The sequence below is a fragment of the Papio anubis genome, chromosome 15 (assembly GCF_008728515.1).
Source record: "Papio anubis isolate 15944 chromosome 15, Panubis1.0, whole genome shotgun sequence".
Classification (NCBI taxonomy): Eukaryota; Metazoa; Chordata; class Mammalia; order Primates; family Cercopithecidae; genus Papio; species Papio anubis.
Window position 1 is genome coordinate 76,450,317 of NC_044990.1, and position 24,096 is coordinate 76,474,412.

At 39.0% G+C, this 24,096-nt stretch overlaps 1 protein-coding gene across 5 annotated transcripts in view; it reads left to right on the top strand.

Moving 5' to 3' along the window:
* IPO5 (importin 5) overlaps positions 1-21,668 on the top strand; it is a 69,415-nt gene extending 47,747 nt beyond the window's left edge. For 4 of the 5 annotated variants that reach the window (XM_017951373.3, XM_017951374.2, XM_017951375.3 and 1 more), the window contains 16 exons: positions 1,301-1,425; positions 1,521-1,610; positions 1,701-1,874; positions 4,968-5,186; positions 6,574-6,657; positions 8,391-8,523; positions 8,608-8,729; positions 10,844-10,940; positions 12,630-12,802; positions 14,110-14,221; positions 14,307-14,362; positions 15,311-15,433; positions 17,104-17,323; positions 18,214-18,442; positions 19,595-19,736; positions 20,340-21,080. In XM_017951373.3, coding sequence (XP_017806862.1) covers positions 1,301-1,425; positions 1,521-1,610; positions 1,701-1,874; positions 4,968-5,186; positions 6,574-6,657; positions 8,391-8,523; positions 8,608-8,729; positions 10,844-10,940; positions 12,630-12,802; positions 14,110-14,221; positions 14,307-14,362; positions 15,311-15,433; positions 17,104-17,323; positions 18,214-18,442; positions 19,595-19,736; positions 20,340-20,426 — 2,186 coding nt within the window. In that variant the 3' untranslated portion in view covers positions 20,427-21,080. Of the gene's footprint in view, positions 1-1,300; positions 1,426-1,520; positions 1,611-1,700; positions 1,875-4,967; positions 5,187-6,573; positions 6,658-8,390; positions 8,524-8,607; positions 8,730-10,843; positions 10,941-12,629; positions 12,803-14,109; positions 14,222-14,306; positions 14,363-15,310; positions 15,434-17,103; positions 17,324-18,213; positions 18,443-19,594; positions 19,737-20,339 lie in introns of all 5 variants that reach the window. The other variant, XM_003914015.3, reaches the window with a different exon arrangement.
* The last annotated feature ends 2,428 nt before the right edge of the window (positions 21,669-24,096 follow it).

A 24,096-nucleotide genomic window follows, 5' to 3' on the forward strand; every position in this document is an offset into this window, starting at 1 on the left:
GCTAATTTTTTTTTTTTTTTTTTTTTTGAGACAGAATCTCATTGTCAACCAGGCTGGAGTGCAGTGGTGCAGTCTTGGCTCACTATAATGTTCACCTCCCAGTTTCAAGCAATTCTCCTGTCTCAGCCTCCCAAATAGCTGGGATTACAGGCATATACCACCACACCCAGCTAATTTTTGTACTTTTAGTAGAGACGGAGTTTCTCCATGTTGGCCAGGCTGGTCTCAAACTCCTAACCTCAAGTGATCCGCCCACCTCGGCCTCCCAAAATGCTGGGATTACAGGCATGAGCCACTGCACCCGGCCTAATTTTTGTATTTTTAGTAGAGATGGGGTTTCAGTATGTTGGCCAGGCTGATCTCGAACTCCTGACCTTAAGTGATCTGCCTGTCTCGGCCTCCGAAAGTACTGGGATTACAGGCGTGAGCCACTGTGCCCGGCCAACTTGCAAGGTTTTAAATTCATATTCACAGGTAACCATTGTTAACAGCTCTCTGAGACTTTCCTCTGACCTCATTTATGCATATACGGAAGGGATTTTTAAAGTGAATATACTGTATGGACACATCATATTTTTTAAGCTTTTGCTCAACAGTTTGTCGTATCACCACATAACAGCCTACCTCATTTTTTTTTTAATTGCCACATACATTCCACAATCCCTATTCCATGCTAATTGTTTTTACTGATTACAAATAATAATGTAAACACTCTTCTACAGGAATTCTGGCTTACCTTGTGTGAATATTTTTATAGAGTAGATTTTAAAAGCAGACATGAAGATCACACCATTGATACAGGATTTTGTTTGTTTGTTTGTTTTTGTTTTGAGACGGAGTCTCGCCCTGTCACCCAGACTGGAGTGCAGTGGCTCAGTCTTGGCTCACTGCAACCTGCGCCTCCCGAGTATCTGGGATTACAGGTGCCCGCCGCCACCACGCCTGGCTAATTTTTTTATTATTTAGTAGAGACAAGGTTTCACCATGTTGACCAGGCTGGTCTTGAACTCCTGACCCACCTGCCTTAGGCTCCCAAAGTGCTGGGATTACAGGTGTGAGCCACCGCGCCTGGCCTGATACATACTTTTAGAATCAAGTAGTCTAGTTGGGCACTTTTTCTGTTCATTTTTCTAAAAAGTAAATATACAAATGTTTTTATATTACATTATATATACATATAACCCTTTCTAAAAAAATTTTGTTACTCTTTCCCAAATAAGAACTTTTTTACATCTCCCTCTACCAGCATGACATGTTTATAGTGTCTAATTGGTATTCCATCTGTAATTTTTTTCTGTAGCTGACTGGAAATATCGGCATGCAGGATTGATGGCCTTATCTGCCATTGGTGAAGGGTGCCACCAGCAAATGGAAGGAATTCTAAATGAGATAGTAAATTTTGTTTTACTTTTTCTTCAGGATCCTGTAAGTACCAGTAAATACATGATTGAAAATGATTAGTGTTGTAGCTTCAGGTGGAAACTTTATTGCTTTTACTAATGAAAGGGAACGTTTTCCAGCATCCACGAGTGAGGTATGCAGCCTGTAATGCCGTGGGACAGATGGCTACAGATTTTGCACCTGGTTTCCAAAAGAAATTTCATGAGAAGGTAAGTAACAAGTCCTCAGACACTCAAATCAGACTTTAGGAAGAGGGGTGGACATTTCACCATATATGCCCACTTGGTTTCATTTCACAGGTGATTGCAGCTCTGCTGCAGACCATGGAAGACCAAGGCAATCAACGTGTGCAGGCCCATGCAGCTGCTGCCCTCATTAACTTCACTGAAGACTGTCCCAAGTCACTACTTATTCCATACTTGGATAATTTGGTGAAACATCTGCATTCCATTATGGTACTTAAGCTTCAAGAGGTAAGTTTTAAGATCTGTAGGCTGCCTTCTCTTTGTAGATTAATTTGGGTTGATTTGATGGGTAAGAACTGGAGAAAGAGGGACTTGCAGCCTGACCATAAAGAATATAAAGTAAAAAAACCAAGGAGGATGTTCGGAGTTGTAGAGTGATGAGTAGAAAAATTCAGATTTGACCAAAATGTGGGCTGATAACCGAAATTGGGAAAGATACAGCTAAAGGTCAGGTAAAATCAGTATATGGATCACCCTGAAAATAAGGCAGAGAAATTTTTGAACTCTGATTTATGTAAAGTGTGAAAAACCATTCTATGTTCTTAAATGCTGCAGGAAATCATCATATGGTAAGAAATTAGTGTAGTAGCATTGGGTGAGGCATACACAAAAAAGAGAAGATTTAAGGCAAGACCATCATACTGTCATTGTCCAGGAAGCTTAGATAGTAATAGTGGAAGAGGTGATTCTGAAAGACATTTCATGGGAAGCATTAACAGTTTGTTTCTGGCAGTTTGAATTTTAAAAGATGAAAGGGCCAGGCATGGTGGCTCACCCCTGTAATCCCAGCACTTTGGGAGGCTGAGGCAGGTGGATCACCTGAGGTCAGGAGTTCGAGACCAGCCTGGCCAGCATGGTGAAATCCCATCTCTCCTAAAAATACAAAATTAGCCAGGTGTGGTGGAACACACCTGTAATTCCAGTTACTCGGGAGGCTGAGACAGGAGAATCACTTGAACACGGGAAGCAGAGCTTGCAGTGAGCTGAAGTGGCACCACTTGACTCCAACCTGGGCAGCAAAAACAAAATTGTGTTTCAAAAAAAAAAAAAAAAGATAAAAGAGAATAAATTTTAAAATGTTGACTATTCTAACCAGAGTGACAGAAACACAGAAGTTGTAGAAACAAGATCATTTTTGAGTATCCAAGTAAAAATGATTGTAGTTACAGCTGAAGTAAGGGATGCAACCTGAAAACAATTGAAGGATGTTAGTCCAGCACAGTGCATGAGAGATGTAGATGTGAAAAGCAAGGATTTTAGCCCAGTTTATTGTGAAATGCAATGAAAATGGATTACTGTTATAAAAATGAAATGAACAGAAGGCATAGAAAGGCATAGAAAATAAAAGATACAAACCTGCTCTCAAATTGCTGTGAAAGTTTCTAATGCCCTCAATGCCTATACTTAATATGAACTGGTAGCAAATAGTTAAGAAACCACAGTTTGCATAGCACTGGTGATTGGTCAGAGAGCAAGACAAACAAGAAATGCAATGTCTCAGAAGCCAAAGAGAGAGGACTTAAAAACAAAGGCCCAAGTGCTCACTATCAGATGACAGCAGACTAAGAATATGATAAAGGAAACATGCATGTGCCCGAAGGCAGACCGAGGTGGACACCAAGTTGAAGGCAGATAGGTTGGTTGGTTAAATCAGTAATGGATGGATCCAGCGTGACTTTACAGGTTTGGGTGGGTGGCTGTGGTGTGAGAGGCCCTGTGTACCCCTGCCCTTCCTTCCTGCAGTGAGGCACTATGTGGGTTTTTAAAGATAAGTGGAAGGAGTTGTTGGGATGGGATGATAGGAGGACAGTGTTCATGAGGAAGAGTTGTATGAAGAGAAGGTAGCCTAGTGGAGGAGGAAAGACATTCCTCTGAGGCCAGCAGCACAGTCCATACTAAACATGGAGCAGAGGTTGAGATGCAGAAGCAGGAAGTGAGAGAACTTCCTGAAGACATGGTTGAATGTGTAACACAAGGTAAAGAACTCTGCTGAGAGTGTGGGTGTAGTTGATGGGAGGAATTATGAAAATCTGAAGTAGTAACTGGGTCAGGTTCATATGAGTCAATAAATATTGTATTTTATTCTTTAATTTATTTTGACATGGAGTCTTGCCCAGGCTGGAGTGCAGTAATGCAATCTCTGCTCACCGCAACCTCTGTCTCCCAGGTTCAAGCGATTCTCCTGCCTCAGCCTCCCAAGTAGCTGGGATTACAGGCGTGCACCACCACACCCGGCTAATTTTTGTGTTTTGAGTGGAGACAGCGTTTCACCATGTTGGCCAGGCTGTTCTTGAACTCCTGACCTCAAGTCATCCACCTGCCTGGGCCTCCCAAAGTGCTGGGATTACAGGTGTGAGTCACCATGCCTGGCTTCCTTTTTTTTTGTTTTTTTTTGTTTGTTTGTTTGTTTTTTAAGATGGAAGTCTTGCTCTAGTCAGCCCAGCTGGGATGCAATGGCACAATCTTGGCTCACTGCAATCTCTGCCTCCCTGGTTCAAGCAATTCTCCTGCCTCTGCTTCCCGAGTAACTGGGATTACTGGGGTGTGCCACCACACCTGGCTAATTTTTATTTGTTTGTTTATTTATTTATTTATTTGTTTGTTTTTTTAGAGACAGGGTTTCACCATGTTGGCCAGGCTGGTCTTGAACTCCTGACTCAAGTGATCCGCCCTCCTCAGCCTCCCAAAGTGCTGGGATTACAGAAGAATTATTTTAAAATATTGCTGGTGACAGGACAGGCCCAGCAGCAGATAGGTAGTAAGCATTTGTTACTAGCTGGGTCAGAGAACACCAGGTCTTTGGTGCAGAGAAAAAGGTCATCTCATCTGTTTGAGCAAGACAGATGCAGGAGAAGGCAGCAAGTTTCCTTGGTGGGATCTTCTGGGGAGGGGGTGGTTAGAAGATAAAGGAAGGGGCCAAAGAGGGAATTTTCTTTATGACATAATAAGACAGCACAAAATATAAGTAGAGGAAATCAGTGAAGAAAAAAATGAGTATGAAGTGTAGGCATTAAAGTTGATGAACACAAAAATTTTGAGTCCATATCTATACTCAAGAATTAGCTGTGCTTTGAGACAAGACAAAAATGAGTAAGGGGTATTGTGTTAACAGAAGACAGAAAAAAAACTCACATAAATAGTTCAACATAAATTCTTTTTATAAAAATTTCCTCCAAAACCTGCAGTCTCTGCTTCTGGAGAGGTGGTCTCATTCTGCTGTTTCAGAAAAGCATTCAAGAACTTGAAGGGAGTAGTAATTGTAAATTTAAATACTTCTTCCAATTTTCCTTTGAAGTAATAATTTGTGTGTCTTCCTTCTAGCTGATTCAAAAAGGCACCAAGTTAGTTTTGGAACAAGTCGTGACATCCATTGCGTCAGTTGCAGATACTGCAGAAGAAAAATTTGTCCCCTACTATGATTTATTTATGCCATCACTGAAGCACATCGTTGAGAATGCGGTTCAAAAAGAACTGAGACTTCTGAGAGGAAAAACTATTGAATGCATTAGCCTCATTGGTCTGGCTGTTGGGAAGGAAAAAGTAAGTAATTTCTATTATGTTGAATTTACTGTATATAACTTGGCTGTGGAGGCATTGAGAGTACTAGAGGGATTTTTTCCTTCTGATAAATGGTTTTCTGGATGCTTGTTTTTTTTTCCTTACTCCTTTCACATTGCTCCTGTTTTATATACAAATTAATTCCTGCCTTCATCTTTTCATTGTTTGGTTTGGTGTTTTTTGTTTTGTTTTGTTTTTGAGACCAAGTCTCTCTCTTATCACCCAGGCTGGAGTGTAGTGGCACGATCTTGGCTCACTGCAACCTCTGCCTCCCAGGTTCAAGCAATTCTCCTGCATCAGCCTCCCAAGTAGCTGGGATTACAGGCACGCGCCACCTCTCCCAGCTGATTTTTGTGTTTTTAGTAGAAGTGGGCTTTCACTGTGTTGGCCAGGCTAGCCTTGATCTCCTGACCTCAAGCAATCAGCTCACAGGTGTGAGCCACCGCTCCCAGCCCGTCTTTTCATTGTTAATATTAAGGTTTCTTTTTAGCTCAGCTGTGCTCTTGATGCCTCCTCCTTTCCCCGCCACACACACTGTATCTCATGGGAGGTGTGTGGAAATCAGTATCCATGTTAGTTCCCTTTAAATGTGCGCTTGGAAACATGTTGCTTGCTTTCCTATTAATCTAAAACGCATCAAATGTTCTCTAAGAGAGAAATCTATGCATATAGATCTTCAGAAAATAATTACCAAGGACCATTGGCCAATGTGTTTCTCAGCCAACATCTCAGAATTGTTCAAGCTAATGCAGAAGAAATTTCTCTGTCATTGAACCCTCATGTTCTGACCCTCAGAATTATCATCAGGGAACCTCTGTCTTGCCTTCTTCAAAACCAGCATCAGTATTAATTTATATTTGGAACTGGTTTCTGTGAGACACTGACCACTAAAACATTGGTATGTTTTATACCAATAAAATACTTCTGTGTCCCATACTCTATATATAATCTGGCTTTCATTTTCTCTTTAAAACGCTGCCTGTCTATACAATGGAGATTACCAGAACTGCAAAGAGTTAAGTGAAAATCATAGACAAAATTTTATGTAGTGAATTCTATAAACAATCCAAAATTTTCTTTCTGAATTTGAATTCAGTTTTACTGCTTGAAATGCTTAAACCATAGACTAACACCTGATGCCATTAGAAGTACCTTTATACTGTAGTCCACTGCCCTTCAGTGGAAAATATATTTTTCTAGAAAGTGAACTAAATCTGTCACAATATAGATGAGAATTTTTCAATATGATAGTTTTATCTATGGAGGTTATGACCTATGTGGGCAATGTAGTCAATTTTTTGGCAACGCTTTGCTAATTAAGAAACAAAATTCGGTAGCAACGAGTGTCTCTCTACGTATTTTCCTCTAGTTCATGCAGGATGCATCAGATGTGATGCAGCTATTGTTAAAGACCCAGACAGACTTCAATGACATGGAAGATGATGATCCTCAGGTAAGTGGTCTTAATGCGTTTGCCTTGATCTGCTAATGAGTTGTGGACGGCACATGGTTCAATATATTTAAAACAAAAGGAGTGATAGGTTTCTTGACATTCTGTCAACCCCTACTAGCAGAGACATTCTTCACTGATTTTCCTTCTGTTTCTCAAGCCACTTTTTCTAGTCTGTTGTAGGTTGCTCTTGCTTTCTCTGACTCTCGAGTTTTGGTGTTGGTGAGTTCTGTCCAAGGCTCTCTTATCTTCTCACTCCCATGGAGCAGTGTCACTCATAGACATGGCTTCCGGTTTCCTCTGTATGCTTGCAACTTTCAGATCTTCAGAATTGAAGTTTCATTTCTCCAGCATGTAATAGACATCTCCATTCAGGTGTCTCCTACCCCTTTGAAGTCTGCATGACCTCCCTCCCCTGGCAGAAAATACAGAACCCAAGAATCTCAGGACACACTGCTTGCCTCTCTGCCTATGAGCAGACAAAGGCATTTCATTAGGAGGAACCCCTGCTTCTCGACACATGTACATACACACATAGGTATATACGCCCAGCTAACGCTTGCTCACAGTTCTTATCCTTTACAAGATTTTCCTGATCTGTTCAGTCTCAATGGTGGGCAGTTCCAGCACTGTGTTATAGTAACATCATAAATGTTTGTCATAATCTTGATGGTATTCCCAACGCCTGACATATAACAAGGCACTCCGTAAATAATTGTTGAATTAAATTTTGACTTTACATAGCCACACTGTATTAGTTTAAATAGGAAAACATATCATTTTGCAGAGAAAGCGTGTTTTGTTGTTGTTCGCTTTCTTTGCAAAATGACATACAAATATACATGTATGTTTTGTATGTACCGAGATAACAGGCAGGAGGGATACTTAGCAGGCTGCTGACAGTAGGGAGGCTGAGGGGACTGTAAGCAGTAGGGAGGGTGGTAAAGACAAGGCATGTCGCTCACCTTTGTATCAGCCAGCATGTAGTTTCATGCCTGGCATGTGAGAAACACCCAGTACCTATCTGAAGAGTGGGTGGACTTTGACATATGAAATCATTAAGAGGTGGGGCATGTGTCTATCCATGCTTAATAAATAAAATAGGTAGGTAGATGACAGATACTGGGATAAGAATCACTTTCTAGGTTGCAGGGATGGTGAATGGAACCAGATTCTCTAGGTAATTTCAGATGATGAAGTCTGTGTAAACACAGTAATAGGAGAAGAGGTGTTTTAAATATACTCAGCCACTTAACGAGAAAATTATAACAGCTAAGGGAAAAGGATGTTTTGTTTCTTGGGTTTTAATGTTTAATGAATGGAGTGGCAGGCAATAGGGATACAGAGTCAGATAAAATACATTTCTGTCTTCAAAAAATTTGTGACTGGGAGTTGACGAAATGTTTGGCTTTGTTTAGGTGATTAGTTTCATTTAGGTGATTCAGATGCTAAGAAAGAAAACTATAATCACTTACTGAAAGTAGAAAGAAATACCCAAGGTTCTGGTCTTTGTCTTTTGCCTCACCTGCCGTCCATATCCCAGTGTAGGGTGAGTTCACAGGGATTTCATTATTGATTCTGAACCTTTTAAGTATATAACCTTTAGAAATGCTCTTATTGCTTAAGTACTGTAAACGTATCAATAAAACATTATTTCTATGAAATAAGGAAATGACTTTATCACATTTACCCATTGGTTTTTAATCTATTTTTTTAATTTTAAATTTTTTCCCCAGATCTCTTACATGATCTCAGCATGGGCCAGAATGTGCAAAATCCTTGGAAAAGAATTTCAGCAGTACCTTCCAGTGGTTATGGGGCCTTTAATGAAGACGGCTTCAATTAAGCCTGAAGTAGCCCTTTTAGATAGTAGGTGTCTTTAGAAGGACCTATCGGTTGTAATAGTTCTCTCTTTGTTATTATTTGTCATACGGATTTGTTTTCCGTTAATAGCCCAAGACATGGAGAATATGAGTGATGATGATGGTTGGGAATTTGTGAACCTTGGAGATCAGCAAAGCTTTGGTATTAAAACTGCAGGACTAGAAGAAAAATCAACTGCTTGCCAGATGTTGGTAAGAGAGCACTATTTTTACTAAACTTTTGTTTTACATCTTATATTTATATACATTTTATATGAGTGCTTTTAATAGCTGCTAAAGAAATTACTTTGGAGAGCTAGGAATATATTCCTTAAAAAGCAAAGTTTTCTTTCCATTTTAAAGAAATTATGTGGATAAACCTTTCATTATCAGTGCTGTTTTAAATAGCAAAAAACAGCAAATAGCCCAAATTCCTGTTAGCGGGAAGATGAATGATAAATATACAGCCATTACAAAGACTTTAGAATATAAGCTACACAAGGGAAGGATTTTTGTTTGTTTTGTTCTTAGTCTATAGTAGGTGGCCATGAAATATTTTTTAAACAAATTAACAGAAGTGTGTTCATGCTATTTAATGTAAAACAAAACTGGTATGATTTCAATTGTGTAAAAAAATAGATACAGCAGGAAAATCAAAATGTTCAGTTATTATCCCTTATGGTGCTTATGGTGTGCGTATGTGTATTTAGTTCCTAGTTTTCTTTATAAGCATGCGTTTTAAAGTGAAGGATAATACTTTATTTTATTTTATTTTATTTTATTTTATTTATTTTTGAGATGGAGTCTCTCTTTTTCACCCAGGCTGGAGTGCAGTGGCATGATCTCGACTCACTGCAACCTCCATCTCCGGCGTTCAAGTGATTCTCCTGCCTCAGCCTCCTGAGTAGCTGGGATTACAGGCGCCTGCCACCACAGCCGGCTTTTTTTTGTATTTTTAGTAGAGATGGGGTTTCACCTTTTTGGCCAGGCTGGTTTTGAACTCCTGACGTCAGGTGATCCGCCTGCCTCGGCCTCCCAAAGTGCTGGGATTACAGGCGTGAGCCACCGCACCTGGCTAATACTTATTTTTAAAGTTAGATTTTAGAAATTATGGTATATTACAAATTTAGCAGTTAAGTAAACCTAAATAAAAGTTGCTTCAATTTTATTTTGTATTTATATTACATGTTCTAATTCATTTAAAAGTATATTTCTTATTGTCATCTACAATACTTAGTATCTATAAATTATAAACACTTTGGATTTTTGTGGGTTTTTTCCCCTCTCAACTGGAGAGCAAATACAAATAATAACATCTTAAAATAATCTTTAGATGTAGTAGAAGAGAATGAAACAATTAGGTTTTTTGGGGTTTCTTTTTGCTTTTTGAGACGGAGTCTCACTCTGTCCCTCAGGCTGGAGTGCAATGGCTTGACCTCAGCTCACTGCAACCTCTGCCTCCTGGATTCAAGCGATTCTCCTACCTCAGCCTTCTGAGTAGCTAGAATTACAGGCGTGCACCACCACGCCTGGCTAATTTTTTCTATCTTTAGTAGAGGCAGGTTTTCACCACGTTGGCCTGGCTGGTCTCGAACGCCTGACCTCGCGATCCGTCTAATTCTGTCACCCAGGCTGGAGTATAGTGGCACGATCCCAGCTCAGTGCCACTTCTACCTCCTGGATTCAAGCGATTCTCCTGCCTCAGCCTCCCAAGTAGCTGGCGTTACAGGCAGCCGCCACCATGCCTGGCTAATTTTTTTATTTTTAGTAGAGATGGGGTTTCACTGTGTTGGCCAGGCTGGTCTTGAACTTCTGACCTCGTGATCTACCCGCCTCGGCCTCCCAAAGTGCTGGGATTACAAGCATGAGCCAGCGGGCCCAGCCATGATTTTTTAAAAATACAAAATAACAGAAGCCTGTTTGCTACACATTTACAAAGTAAATGCTACAATTAACTGATGGGTTGGGGAAGGGGTGATGTATCTTTTAGAATGATTTTTCCTCTAATAAGTGATACATTTTGTTCGATGTATTGGCTAAAACTTGCTGAATAGAATATGAATGATTCCAGCCTTGGAAAGACAATGTATACGACAATAATTTCCTTTTTTTTTTCTTTTTGTCACTCACCAATACTACAATCATTTCATGACCCTTTTAATACTCTTTTTAGTTGGAAGACTAATTTGACAGTTCTACATGCAGCTTTAAATGTAGTTCTAGTCAAAGTACAACCTCCTATGGTCCTTAATGATTTTGCTGTTTGTTAATATTAATGCTTGAAAACTAACATGAATCTTTATTTCCTCCCAATACTTTGGTTACAGGTTTGCTATGCTAAGGAGTTAAAGGAAGGCTTTGTGGAGTACACCGAACAGGTTGTCAAACTGATGGTTCCTTTACTGAAGTTTTATTTCCACGATGATATCCTACAACCTTTGAATACAAAACGTGTAGATTTAGTAAAGTTGTTTTTTGGAGTATTAGACAGTGTTCACTGAAGTAGACATCACCATGATTGTATTTGCACTAACTGTGCTTCAGGGTGATAAACTCGGTCCTCTGCGTGTGCCTTTGTTTCCACTTGTGCCAAAAGATGAAAAAGAAAATGTCACCTATCCTCTGTTTGTCAGCTTTCTGTGGCCCACTTAAGGATTTAAGGATAAATAATTAGCAAATGATTACAATTATATATAGTTGCTACTTTCCCCAAATATCTTTTGGTAAACGTTAAGAAAATAAGACTTTTATTTTAAAAGATGGTGTCTCACTCTGTCACCTAGGCTGGAGTGCAGTGGCGTGATCAGGACTCACTGAAACCACAACCTCCCAAGTAGCTGGGACCTACGTGCACAACACCATGCCCAGCTATATTTTTATTATTATTTTGTAGAGATAAGGTCTCCCTGTGTTGCCCAGGCTGGTCTCAAACTCCTAGGCTCAAGCAATCCTCCTGCCTTGGCCCCACAAAGTTACGGGATTAAAGGCGTGAGCCACTGTGCCTGGCAAAGACCTGTCTTAATAGATTAGAGAACCAGCGATAGATAGTCAACTTTCTGTAGCAGTGAGAATCCTCCATTTCCAATGTGGATAGCACCTTTAGGGGGAAACGTCGCTTGGTACATCTGCATTCTGTTTTGAGACAGTCTCTCACTCTGTTGCCCAGGCTGGAGTGCAGTGGCACGATCTCAGCTCACTGCAACCGCCACCTCCCAAGTTCAAGTGATTCTTCTGCCTCAGCCTCCTGAGTAGCTGGGATCACAGACATGTGCTACCATGCCCAGCTAACTTTTGTTTTTTGTTTTTTTTGTTTGTTTGTTTTTTGTTTTTAGTAGAGACGGGTTTTCACCACGTTGGCCAGGCAGGTCTCGAACTCCTGACCTCAGGTGATCCACCCTCATCTGCATTCCAATATCCTTCTTAACATAATAGTAGTCATAATTAATATTTTCTGGTACATTTTTATGTCTTTACACACAAGAGAATGTTAGAGCCCAGACACAAACCCCGATCTCTCTGACTCCAAAGCCCCTTTGTCATCATTCCTCTTACGATATCCTATAGTGGTGTCCTTTACAGAAGACAGCTTTTACCCCACAAAGACTTACTTCCCAGGATGCCAGAGGACAAAGTGAAATTGCTTTTAAGAGGAAGTTATCAAGACCTTATTTTGTAAATGAGATTAGATAGGGAAAGACAATTTAATCTTTATTGAAAACTGAAAAGGCCAGCATAGGAAGAGGTCCTCGGTAGTTTTTTTCAGGGAAATGCTTCAGTTGCATTTATTAGAAACATACTACCTGAGGTTTTGAGGTGGGTACATCTTGAGGCATGTTAATGGTCATGGGTCCTTTCATAGTCATTTTTGTATTTTGGTTTACATTTGAGCAGTAGGCAGCCCTTCACTGCTGCTGGACTTATTCCTGCCACTATTATAGGTGACAGGAGACGGGAGGTATGTCTTTTCTATTTTTATACTTGCTTTATATTTAACACAAGCTCTTGGATATCTTAGATAAACAGAAGTTGCCTAGCACTCCTATTAATGCATTGAACCCTTTAACATTTAAGTGAAATAATAAACAGTCTTTTGAGGTTCCTTAACAATGAAACGTGTTCGAGTGGCAGCAGCAGAATCCATGCCTCTTCTCCTGGAGTGTGCAAGAGTCCGTGGTCCTGAGTATCTCACACAGATGTGGCATTTTATGTGTGATGCGCTAATTAAGGCCATTGGTACAGAACCAGATTCAGACGTCCTCTCAGAAATAATGCATTCTTTTGCAAAGGTGAATATTTTTCTCTTAAAAAATATGTATAAGATAGTATGTTCATTTATTAGTCTTGCTAAAAGTTTAAAAAAAATTTTTTTTGAGACAGAGTATTACTCTGTTACCCAGGCTGGAGTGCAGTGGCACAGTCGCAGCTCACTTGAACCTTCGCCTCCTGGGTTCAGGCAATTCTCATGCGTCATCCTTCCAAGTAGTCGGGATTACAGGGATGTGCCACCACACCTGCTACTTTTCGTATTTTTGATAGATGTTCCCCAGGCTGGTCTCTATCTCCTGGCCTCAGGTGATCCTCCTCGGCCTCCCAGAGTGCTGGGATTACAGGTGTAGGCCAGCTAAATAAATTTGTATATGCTGTAGTGTATGATTTTTTAAAAAATAAAAATGTTAAATTTTTTGTTTTAATATTTTGGTATTATTATGTTTCTTTTAAAGAGGGTAAATTTGCCTTGGAAGGGCAGTATAGGTAGAGGGAATGATACAGACAACGGCACGAAAGCATGCATTCTTTGGAAAAAGAGAAGAAATTCTGAATAGTATTTTAGTCTTGTACTTAATAATCCAACTACAGAAGCTTGGGTATCATCTCTAGTTTCTGTTCTTTCTACTTTCCTCAGTTCCTCTCTGTTTTTTTTTCATTGCCCCATCTCTTTTTCATGCCGTTGAAATAGCCCCCTTGGTCTGCTCCAGATCTCTCCTTTCTTTTGCTCTCAGTTCGTTCTGCTTTCCTCAAGCACTGCCTTGCTCTTCATTGAGTCACTTCCTTTCTCATACAGTGTCATCCCATTTTGCACACCTTGTAGTTTGCTCCAATCTTGATTGAAGATGATTTACAATTTCTCAGCATCTTTATGTATCCTTATTTACACTCTTGTAATTCAGAACTCCTTCTGTTTTTCCGAAGAAAGCATGCTTCCATACCTTTGCGTATATTATTTCTTCTACCTCTAATACCCTTCCTTCAGTGTTCTTGTATGTTGTGTGTACCGAGTATGGATATAGCAGTTGTGTTCCTTAGGAGCTGGTGTGTGTGTATGCATGTGTGTGTTCCATCTTTGAATCGTCAGTACCTGGCATGATGCCTGGCATCTAGGTGTGCTCAGTAATGTTTAAAAGAAAATGTTTTTTCTAACTCCAATCTCTACAATGCTGTCATTCTAACAAATACAAGCTAAGCATATGTAAATAACTAATCTTCCAGGATACTGAACTGTGTTCATTTTTCCGTATGATTCTTAGTGAAGTTTAACTTTAGACTTTCAACACCCCTAATCTTATGGATTGTTTTCTTTTCTCAACCTCATTAGTGCATTGAAGTAATGGGAGATGGATGCCTTAATAATGAACACTTTGAAGAACTAGGAGGTATATTGAAAGCAAAGCTTGAAGAACATTTTAAAAATCAAGAATTACGACAAGGTAAGTTTTCCATGCTTTTATTTCTGAATACAATCCTTGACCATTTTGGTGATCATTTAAAAACATTTATTTGGGTGTGTTTTAGTTAAAAGACAAGATGAAGACTATGATGAACAGGTCGAAGAGTCACTACAAGATGAGGTAAATTTTTCCCTTTGGAACTTACTTCCATGACCACTTGCATCTGAAAGACTTGTAAATGCCTCAGTTTCTGATTTATGTGACTTGTCATTCTGATGTAATTATCAGTCTTTAGCAGAGGAATTGGATATATTTCCCCTCTTAATTTATGAATGAGTAATCTGAAATTAAACTGATATGTCTTTTGGTGCTATGTGCATTTTGTTGTAATACCTCACTCAGCAAAACACCTTGAGGTTTTCCTAGTTCATTTACATACTGCTCACAACAACCATTTGTATTTTGTGGTGCTTTCACTGTTTTAAAGATGAGTAACCTAAAATTCCAGTGTGAAATGATTGCCCAGAGTCACACTATTGACCGTCTGGGGCCTTTTTCACCAGGTTACTTAGTTCTCTCATCAAACCACCTAGGACTGTCAAGCATACTTCATTGTATGTTTAGAGTCCAGCATCTCATCTGTGGCCGCTTGGTGGGCCAGTGCTACCATGTAGGTAGTACCAGCTTCCTGAAGGTGCCCACATGCTTGTAGGCCCAAATTGCCACTAACAGCGAGACCCCATTCTCCCCACCATCCGCCCTGAAATGAGGATTATCCTGCTGAAAACAAAGTAAAAATAGTAAAAACACCTTCATTTCAGAATGTAGAAATTAGAGATAATTTTTCAACCCATCTATTTTAATTATGTTCTGAGGAAAATCTTTGCAGTAAATACAGTTCTTGCCACACACCTTTGTCTTTCCAAGTAAGACTGGCCTTTGATTAGTAAGAGACATGATAACCCACCCTTGACTTCAGTCTCTAGACTCTTGATTTACCCTTAATTCAGGAATGAGAAATTGATTTTCTGCATTTTTTAAGGTTTTTATAAATGTTACTATTGATGATAGAAAATATACTTTTTAATCCATATGGGGGTGTGTGTGTGTGTGTGTTTTTTTTTCTAGGATGATAATGATGTTTATATTCTGACCAAAGTGTCAGATATTTTACATTCAATATTCAGTAGCTACAAAGAAAAGGTATTACCATGGTTTGAACAGCTGCTTCCGTTAATTGTCAACCTCATTGTAAGTGTTACCTTTCTTAGTAGTTGTTTTGGATAGTTAACCTAGAATTGTTTTCATTGCAGCATAAAATCTAATGCTTGAAGTTAAAATGGGTCTCAGAAATGATTGTTTCCATTGTACATCTTTGATTTTATCAAGTTGACTGCATTACCCTGGATATTTTCTCATTCATTGTATGCTTGAAGATTCCTACCTTAGTTTTCCATAGGCCAATTCAGTTCTAACACATCTGAAAGACATACAAGTGATTTTTTTTTTATTATTTCAGATTATATATGCCCTCCTAAATTAATAAAAGGAAACAGAATGGTTACTTCTTTTTTAGTGGACCATAGATAATTCAATTATCTTTGTTATGTACTACCAGCAATCATGGATTATGGATAATGGGCTTATATATATATATATATATATATATTTTTTTTTTTTTTTTTTTTTTTTTAAAAACCTTCTCTCACCCATATATTTGATGTTTTAAAAAATGTTTTATAGACTTTTGTTTATTTGTTTTTCTCAAGATAGAGTCTTGCTCTGTCGCCCAGGCTGGAGTGCAGTGGCGCGATCTCGGCTCACTGCAGCCTCCAACTTCTGGGTTCAAGCACTTCTGCCTCCACCTCCCGAGTAGCTGGGATTACAGGCGCACGCCACCACGCCCAGCGAATTTTTTGTATTTTTAGTAGAGATGGGGTTTCACCATGTTGACCAGGCTGGTCTCCAACTCCTGACCTCGTGATCCACCCGCCTTGGCCTCCCGAAGTGCTAGGATTATAGGCATGAGCCACTGCTCCCAGCTCTAGACTTCCTATTTTAAAGCAGTTTTAGATTTACAACCAAATTGAACAGGAGGTACAGAGATTTCCCACATGCCTGTGCCCCCATGCATGTATGGCCTCAGCACCATTAACACCCCCCATCACGGTAGTAGATACATGTGTTTCCATTTATGGGCCTACATCAACACATCATATAATGGCCTATTCAGTTTTTTGGGGGGTTTTTTTTGTATCTTTAGTTGTGTTTTTTTGTTGGTTTTTAATAGAGACGGGGTTTCATCGTATCGGCCAGACCGGTCTCAAACTCCTGACCTTGTGATCCGACCGCTTTGGCCTCCCAAAGTGCTGGGATTACAGGCGTGAGCCACCGCACCCAGCCATGTATTGGGTTTTTTAAAAATATATTATAAATTAGCAGCTGTCATCAGATGTTTGGAATTTTTCTTTTTGGCTTTCAATTTTGCATTTTATTATATTAAGTAGTACATTACATTTTTAAAAAGATTCAGGCACACATGACTTAGCCTGTTGAATAAATGCTATATGTTAAGATCTTTGCAGCTTTTATTATTATTGTATTTTTTTAATGTAGCATTACCATTGTCTTTTTTACAAAGTAGATTTATATACAATGCTGCCACTGTCAGTTCTTCTGTGTGATAGTGTCAGATTGTAGAGTTCTGTAACAAATCACACATGTCTTTGAAACCTAAATTTTATTAAATCTGTGTATTTGATTGAATATCATTGGTCACAAGAAGTGGTTGTTACTATGTTTTCTTTTTTCTTTTGCCTATATCAGGAATATCAATGTAAGCAGATAGTCTATAGTGAATATTTCTTTACATTCTTTGTGTACACCAGTATTTGAAGCTTAAAAGAGAATTTCTTTTGTAGTGTCCACATAGACCATGGCCAGACAGACAATGGGGATTATGCATCTTTGATGATGTCATAGAACACTGTAGTCCAGCCTCATTTAAATATGCAGAATATTTCCTAAGACCAATGCTCCAATATGTATGTGACAACAGCCCAGAAGTCAGGCAAGCAGCTGCATATGGCCTGGGAGTCATGGCACAGTATGGTGGAGATAATTATCGCCCTTTTTGTACAGGTACCTTTGCTTATTCAGTTACGTGCATTCCAGACATCCTGTGTATCCCTACTTTACTCTTTACCACACTCCCAAACATTATTTGCCTATTTCTGCTGTAGTCTGTTTTCAAACATCTCATCTGTAGCATTTAGGATTTTAGATGATAAAAAGATATGATTTATTCTCATAGAAATAGAATCAAAGGCATCCCCTGCCCCCAGCCTTCCGGGGTGCATTTCTCTTTGCGTTTTGGTGATATACAATCGCCTTAGAATAGGAATTTTTTTTTTTTTTTTAATTGAGACGGAGTCTTGCTCTGTCATCCAGCCTGGAGTGCAGTGGCGCAATCTCGGCTCACTGCAACCTCTGCCTCCCGGGTTCAAGCAGTTCTCCTGCTTCAGCCTCCCGAGTAGCTGGGACTACAGGCACCCGCCACCACAGCTGGCTAATTTTTTCTGTTTTTAGTAGAGACGGGGTTTCACCGTGTTAGCCAGGATGGTCTCGATCTCCTGACCTTGTGATCGGCCCACCTCAGCCTTCCAAAGTGCTGGAATTAAAGGCATGAGCCACCATGCCTGGCAGAATAGGACTTTTAAAACTTATTGGGGAATATAGTTCAGCAGCTTTTAAAGCTGAAGTACCCTCGCGTGATGTGGTGAGTACTATAAATCTGGAGGCCACTAATCTCTCTGGGTCTCTAAGTTAGTAGAGGACTAGTGCTCCTGTCCATGCTGTGGCAGTCCCCCCTGTTACCATTCTGTAATGACATAGCCAAGAAGACAACACTTCCCATACATTTTAACATTTCTGTACCATAATCAATATCTGGACCAAAAACAAAAATATGTATATTCATTTGCATGAAAGTGTGAGATTTTAGCTGAACTTCTTTGAAATGCTTATTTTAGAAGCACTTCCCCTGCTGGTAAGAGTTATTCAGTCTGCGGATTCTAAGACCAAAGAAAATGTCAATGCTACAGAGAACTGCATCTCAGCAGTAGGGAAAATCATGAAGTTCAAGCCTGACTGTGTAAATGTTGAAGAGGTCCTTCCACACTGGTTGTCTTGGCTTCCACTACATGAAGATAAAGAAGAAGCTGTTCAGACTTTCAATTATCTGTGTGACCTGATTGAAAGGTAAGAAAGCAGACTGTGACCTTATTTCCTTCCCCTCCACAGTGCTTCCTGATTTTTCTTGTTTAACATCAGTCTTTTAAGGTTTAACCGATGATCTCTGCACAGTCCTCAGTTGGATAGGTTTATAACAGTGCTGTCTTTATAAGTCATATTAAGAAACCATATCACGGTTAACATTGCCCTTATAATAAGCTCTAATTTTGAGTTATTCTTTATGAAATTAGATTCAACAGATGAGGCACTTTAATTATTTATTTCTGTATTTTTAAATTTTTTTGGTAGTGACAAGGTCTTAACTGTTTTGCCCAGGCAGGTCTCAAACTCTTGGCCTCAAGATATTCTCCCACCTCAGCCTCCCAAAGTGCTGGGATTACAGGCATGAGCCACCAAACCTGGCCTAAGGGCATGTTGTTTAGTGTCTGTTTTCTAAGTCCAAGTTCCCCCCAAATATAATCAGATCTAAGCTCTGTCACTATTGATTATTATTTTTAGGTTATGAATAAATTTAAGGGCTACAACCAGTGGAGTTTGTAGCAATAGGCCAACAGGCATATTCTCCATGCTTGTTTTAAGTTCAAGTTCACATAAGAAATGGGTTTGAGTCTTCCACTGAGTACATCATTAAGGAATGTAACAGCCATCCTGCAGACTACGTGCTCCTGACCTGCTCCTGCATCTGAAATGACCAGGTCTTAATTATGCTATTTGATCATCTCCCTTGAAAACGACTACTCTGAAATTCTCTTAGTGACAAAGACTAGAATTCTTAAATTCACTGTTAGGTTTTTTCCTGTTAAACTTGCCTGAGTTTATTTCCCAGTTTGTTCTTGAAATGTTTATATAATTTTTTTGAACTTCAGAGTTATTTTAGAAGCAATTTTGTAGTAGCAAAATAAAATTTGTGTTAAGAAACTTAGTAATACAATACATTTTTTTAAGACATCACAAATTATTTATAAAGTATTTGGAACATTCTGTTGTGTTTGGCCCTTAAAACAATCCTGAGAGATGAGTCCAGTATTTTTTTTTTTTTTCTTATTTAGGAAGAAACTAAAGAGTTCATATGTAAGAATGGCTGGTTTTCTTAGTGAACACATAATCATATTTCTCCTTATAAATTTCACTTACTAAGGTTTTCTTCTTGTTTGTCAGTAATCATCCAATTGTTCTTGGCCCAAACAATACCAATCTGCCCAAAATATTTAGTATAATTGCGGAAGGAGAAATGCACGAGGCAATTAAACATGAAGATCCTTGTGCCAAACGTCTGGCCAATGTCGTTCGCCAAGTACAGGTAAGCTGATTTGGTTGAATTGGGAAAGGGGAGATAAAGCCTTTTTGTCTTTATATTCCTCTATGAGAAGAAACTAGAAATCTAATAGCTAAGGGAATTTTATTTTTATATTTTCATAGTCTCTTGTCTGTAAGCCTCAAATGGATTATACTTAATGTAATCCATCCATATGTTCTTATTATTAGAATTAAAACCTTCAGCTTAGGACATTTTGAGCCTACCAGTTGGTGCTTAACACAAGCTTATTATGTGTAGTTTTTCTGCCTATCTGAAGAAAAAAAATTGAGATGTAATAATAACTTGGCACCTGCCAAGAAACTTTATAGATGATTTTTACTTCCTATATTCATGTGGTATATGGGTTACTTTAAGATGTTACCTGCTTTGTGTAGCTTTATCAATGCAAAAATGAAACCTTACTGTAAATGAAATGAACTTTAAAAAAATGAACAGATTTCTTGCTTTTACAATGATACTCATCAAAATAAACTACCTAGGGAGAAGGTATTTTGGCATTATTACAGTCTACCTATGATGATGATTAAATCCTTCCAAATGAGCATTTTGCCATGTCTAAGTCTCTGAACATGTTTCTTTCCCTAGACTTCTGGAGGACTGTGGACTGAGTGCATAGCACAGCTCAGTCCTGAGCAGCAGGCCGCCATTCAGGAGCTCCTGAACTCTGCGTGAAGGGCCTTAATGTCACCCACCAGAAAACTAACTCCAAATAAACGCTTACCCTTTCGTTTAGGTTTCTTTGTTTTGTTTTTGAGCAAAAGAGAGCGGTAGTGTTGTGTGTAGGCCATTCTGGAGAGCCATGAGCAGGAAGAGCAGCGCTGTGTTGCAGAATGGAGTTTCCATGGATTTCTACCAGACCAGTGAAGGAGTTCCTGGAAGCCCTGCAGTAGCACTGAAGAGTATTTTTCTATTGGTATAACCCACCCACCTGAAGGGGAAAGGGAAATCAAATTAATTTTTCTTGTTAGACGTAAGGAAATTTAAGGAAAAACAGCTTTAAGAACAGTTACTCAGCGTAGATGTGTGTTCACACAGATTGCTCTGCACTCAGTGTTCATTGTTAATTGGAGTGTGAGTCTTTCTGTAGGGTAGAAAGAAGCCTACTACCCAGCAAACCACTAGACCCAAAAGTTGAAAAAAACTGATGACAGACAACAAGCATGAAGATGGCATATTTGATGTCACTTTGGTTCTTTTTCCCAGAAGGCTTATACAGTGACTCAGTCGGGAAGCTTTCCAGCTTCCAGCCCTTGAATGTGAAGTGTCATTGGCATGTCTGGCAGTAGTCTCTTATTCACTCCTCAATAAACAACATTGAATACAAAAGAGGCTTGTGTAAAAACTCAGTACTGTCTGGCTTGGATTCATTTCATGTTTTTACTATAAGAATGATCTAATATTTTTTTAAAGTAATAGCTATCAGTAATAGCTGAGTGTTTTTTCCCCTAATATTTTCCTTGTGCAATTCAGTCTTAAGCATCGAGTTTTTACCATCTTCCACTGTAAGCTAAGTTATGATACCTATTCCATTCACAATTGGTGTTCTTTTTAAGGTTTGCAAATTTCAGCCAATTTTGTAGCTAGGATTGTTCTGATTAGCTCAAAAAGATTTGGCTTATTGTTTTCATTGCAAATTATAATTGCTGTAGAGCCACACACAACTTTTGAACTTATAAGTATTATGGCTAAAGTTATTTGCTGAAAATTTCAGTAAAATGTGTGAATGTTTCTTTATGTATTAACCTCATAGCAGTAAATGACTTGCTGTTGTTTAATTTTTCTAAGGCATCTTAATAGACTTCTGTTGAAAACTTCAGTGTTAACATTTTTATAGTTTGTACTAAATTTAACCGTGATATAAAAATGAATTTTATGCATAGATCAGAATTTTAAATTAAAGGTTTTTTCTTTAAATGATTTGTATTACTTTATTAAAACTAAATCTGAAATGGAATAGAAAATAGAATGGATTACATACAGATGGTTTACTTGTTAGCAGATGCCCTTCAAATATATTTTCCGTTTGCAGCACAACACCATTGCCTGGAGGCTTCCAAATCTAGCAAAACAAAATATTAAATGACTTCACCTGCGCAGTCCTTGGTTTCAGTGGATGGATACCTGTGGGCTCTTGTAATGTGTGTGGTAATATTTGGAGCTTTATAGCCTGTATTCCTTGGGAGAAAAAGATGGGAATTGGAGTAAAAAATGTGTCAAGACAACCCATTTCTGCTTTCTTATGTAGCATCTGCAAAGCCGATTCATATACTGATGCCAGTCAGCTAGAGCAATGTAGGTTTTTTAAATTTAAATTATGACTACACTTTATTACTACACTTTCAGAAAAGAAACATGTTGAAAACATGGCATACCTGCAGGAGTTGAGATGACAGTGTGGTCAGAGGATGTGTTTGGGAGAAGCTAGTGTTTGCTGGGCACCGCGCTAAGTGCTTTGGGAGCAAGAACTTCCTACCTTCCAGTTTAAACACTAGTGGTATTGTCAGCCGCTCACACCTGAGATGGACTTAGAGCAAGGTTCTAAGAGCTCTGAAAGAAGTGCTCTGTTCGATGCAGACTGGCAACATCCTCCTTGATAAAAGCAGAAAAGCAAAGAGGTAATTGTAGTTGAATCAAGTTAATAGGGAAGGTTGGTAGTAAATGCTGTTAGTGTGACATGATTCTGAAATCCAGAGCTCAGAACTAACTGCAAGATGTACCATGAACTAACAATTCTTTGAAAGGACTTGGAGAAGCATTTTTAATACCTCATTCTGTCTATGCAAGATGAAAATTCGTGGAGTTTTTTCTTGGCTTTTGTACCAAATTTAGGGGTCTTGATGTCAGCAAGTGATATATATTGTTTATAAATGCAAGCTGTTTCTGGAGGGAAAAAAATGTGTGTGGCTCTTAGATTTTCTGGGAATTTTGTAACAAGTTACACGCACAAGTGTTAGACTCTTTCGCATAACTCAATTTGGAGTATTTTTTAAATGCTGTATCTTTAAAGAGAAGTAAAATTGTCTTAAAGCTAATTTGACACTTCTGTAATCAGAGGCAACCTTATAATTCTGGAGTTATAGTTTGACAGAACCATCAGTAAAGACATAACCAAATAAATGGTCTTGGTGCACCTGGTCTGATGATAAAAAAGGGGGGAGCTTACTTACAATCTTGCAAGCATTATATTTTTATAATCTAATCTTTTGAGTGGGTGCCTGTTTAAGCAACTTGAAAGGCTCAGGAGCTAGGTAAATGTTTTACTTAATTGCTTCATTCTGCCTAGGAGTATTGTTGCATCAGTTTTCTGTGTTGCACAGAAATCACCTTGCGGGCCGGGGTCGGTGGCTCACACCTGTAATCCCAGCACTTTGGGAGGCCAAGGCAGGTGGATCACCTGAGGTCAGGAGTTGGAGACCAGCCTGGCCAACATGGTGAAACCCCATCTCTACTAAACATACAAAAAGTAGCCTGGTGTGGTGGCAGGTGCCTGTAATCCCAGCTACTCGGGAGGCTGAGGCAGGAGAATCACTTGAACCCGGGAGGCCTGCAGTGAGCCAAGATTGTGCCACTGCACTCCAGCCTGGGCAACTGGGTGAGACTCTCATCTCAAATAAAAATTTAAAAAAAAAAAAAAAAAGGAAATTACTTTGCTTCTCTTAACCTTCTTTGCCACAAAAGATTAACAGCCAAAACCTGCCATGTTTGCTATTCCTAAGCAGATTTTCTTTCTCAGCCCTGAGAAAGAAAATATAGTGAGTACCACTATATTAGAAGAAGAAAATGAATGACCCGCAATGTATGCTCATCACACTTGGGAGGAAGCTTGGATATTTACTTCCAGCACTTGGAACTTCTGAAGGGTGATGCTGGGGAGTAGGGGTTAATTCTAACAACATCCCACCCTAGACTTGCACCCTTTTTCCCCACACAGCTGTAATCCTTCCAGTGTATGCCAGGACAACATTTGGGCTGATTATTTCTATGTATTTATTATATTTGAATGGATGAATACAAACATTTTAAAGATAAATTGTAGCTAAATTACTCACTTCTCAAAATGAATCCAGAAGTGGTACAATGATTTTTTGGTAAAACATTACAAAATTTTTTTTTCTAAATTCCACTAAGGCAGCAGAGTATAATTCTGAAATGTGTTCTTTCATAATTCAGGATCTTTCATTGTGTATTTCCTCTTGATCTATCATTTCTGTCCTCTTGACTAGCATTCAGATTGTAATGGAAACCAGAATAGTGCCACTTGCTATGAATCAGAAATTTGTTCCCCTGTTTCCTTAGAAGTTTTGTAACACATGGGTAGAAAATGTAAGAGTTTGGATCAGCC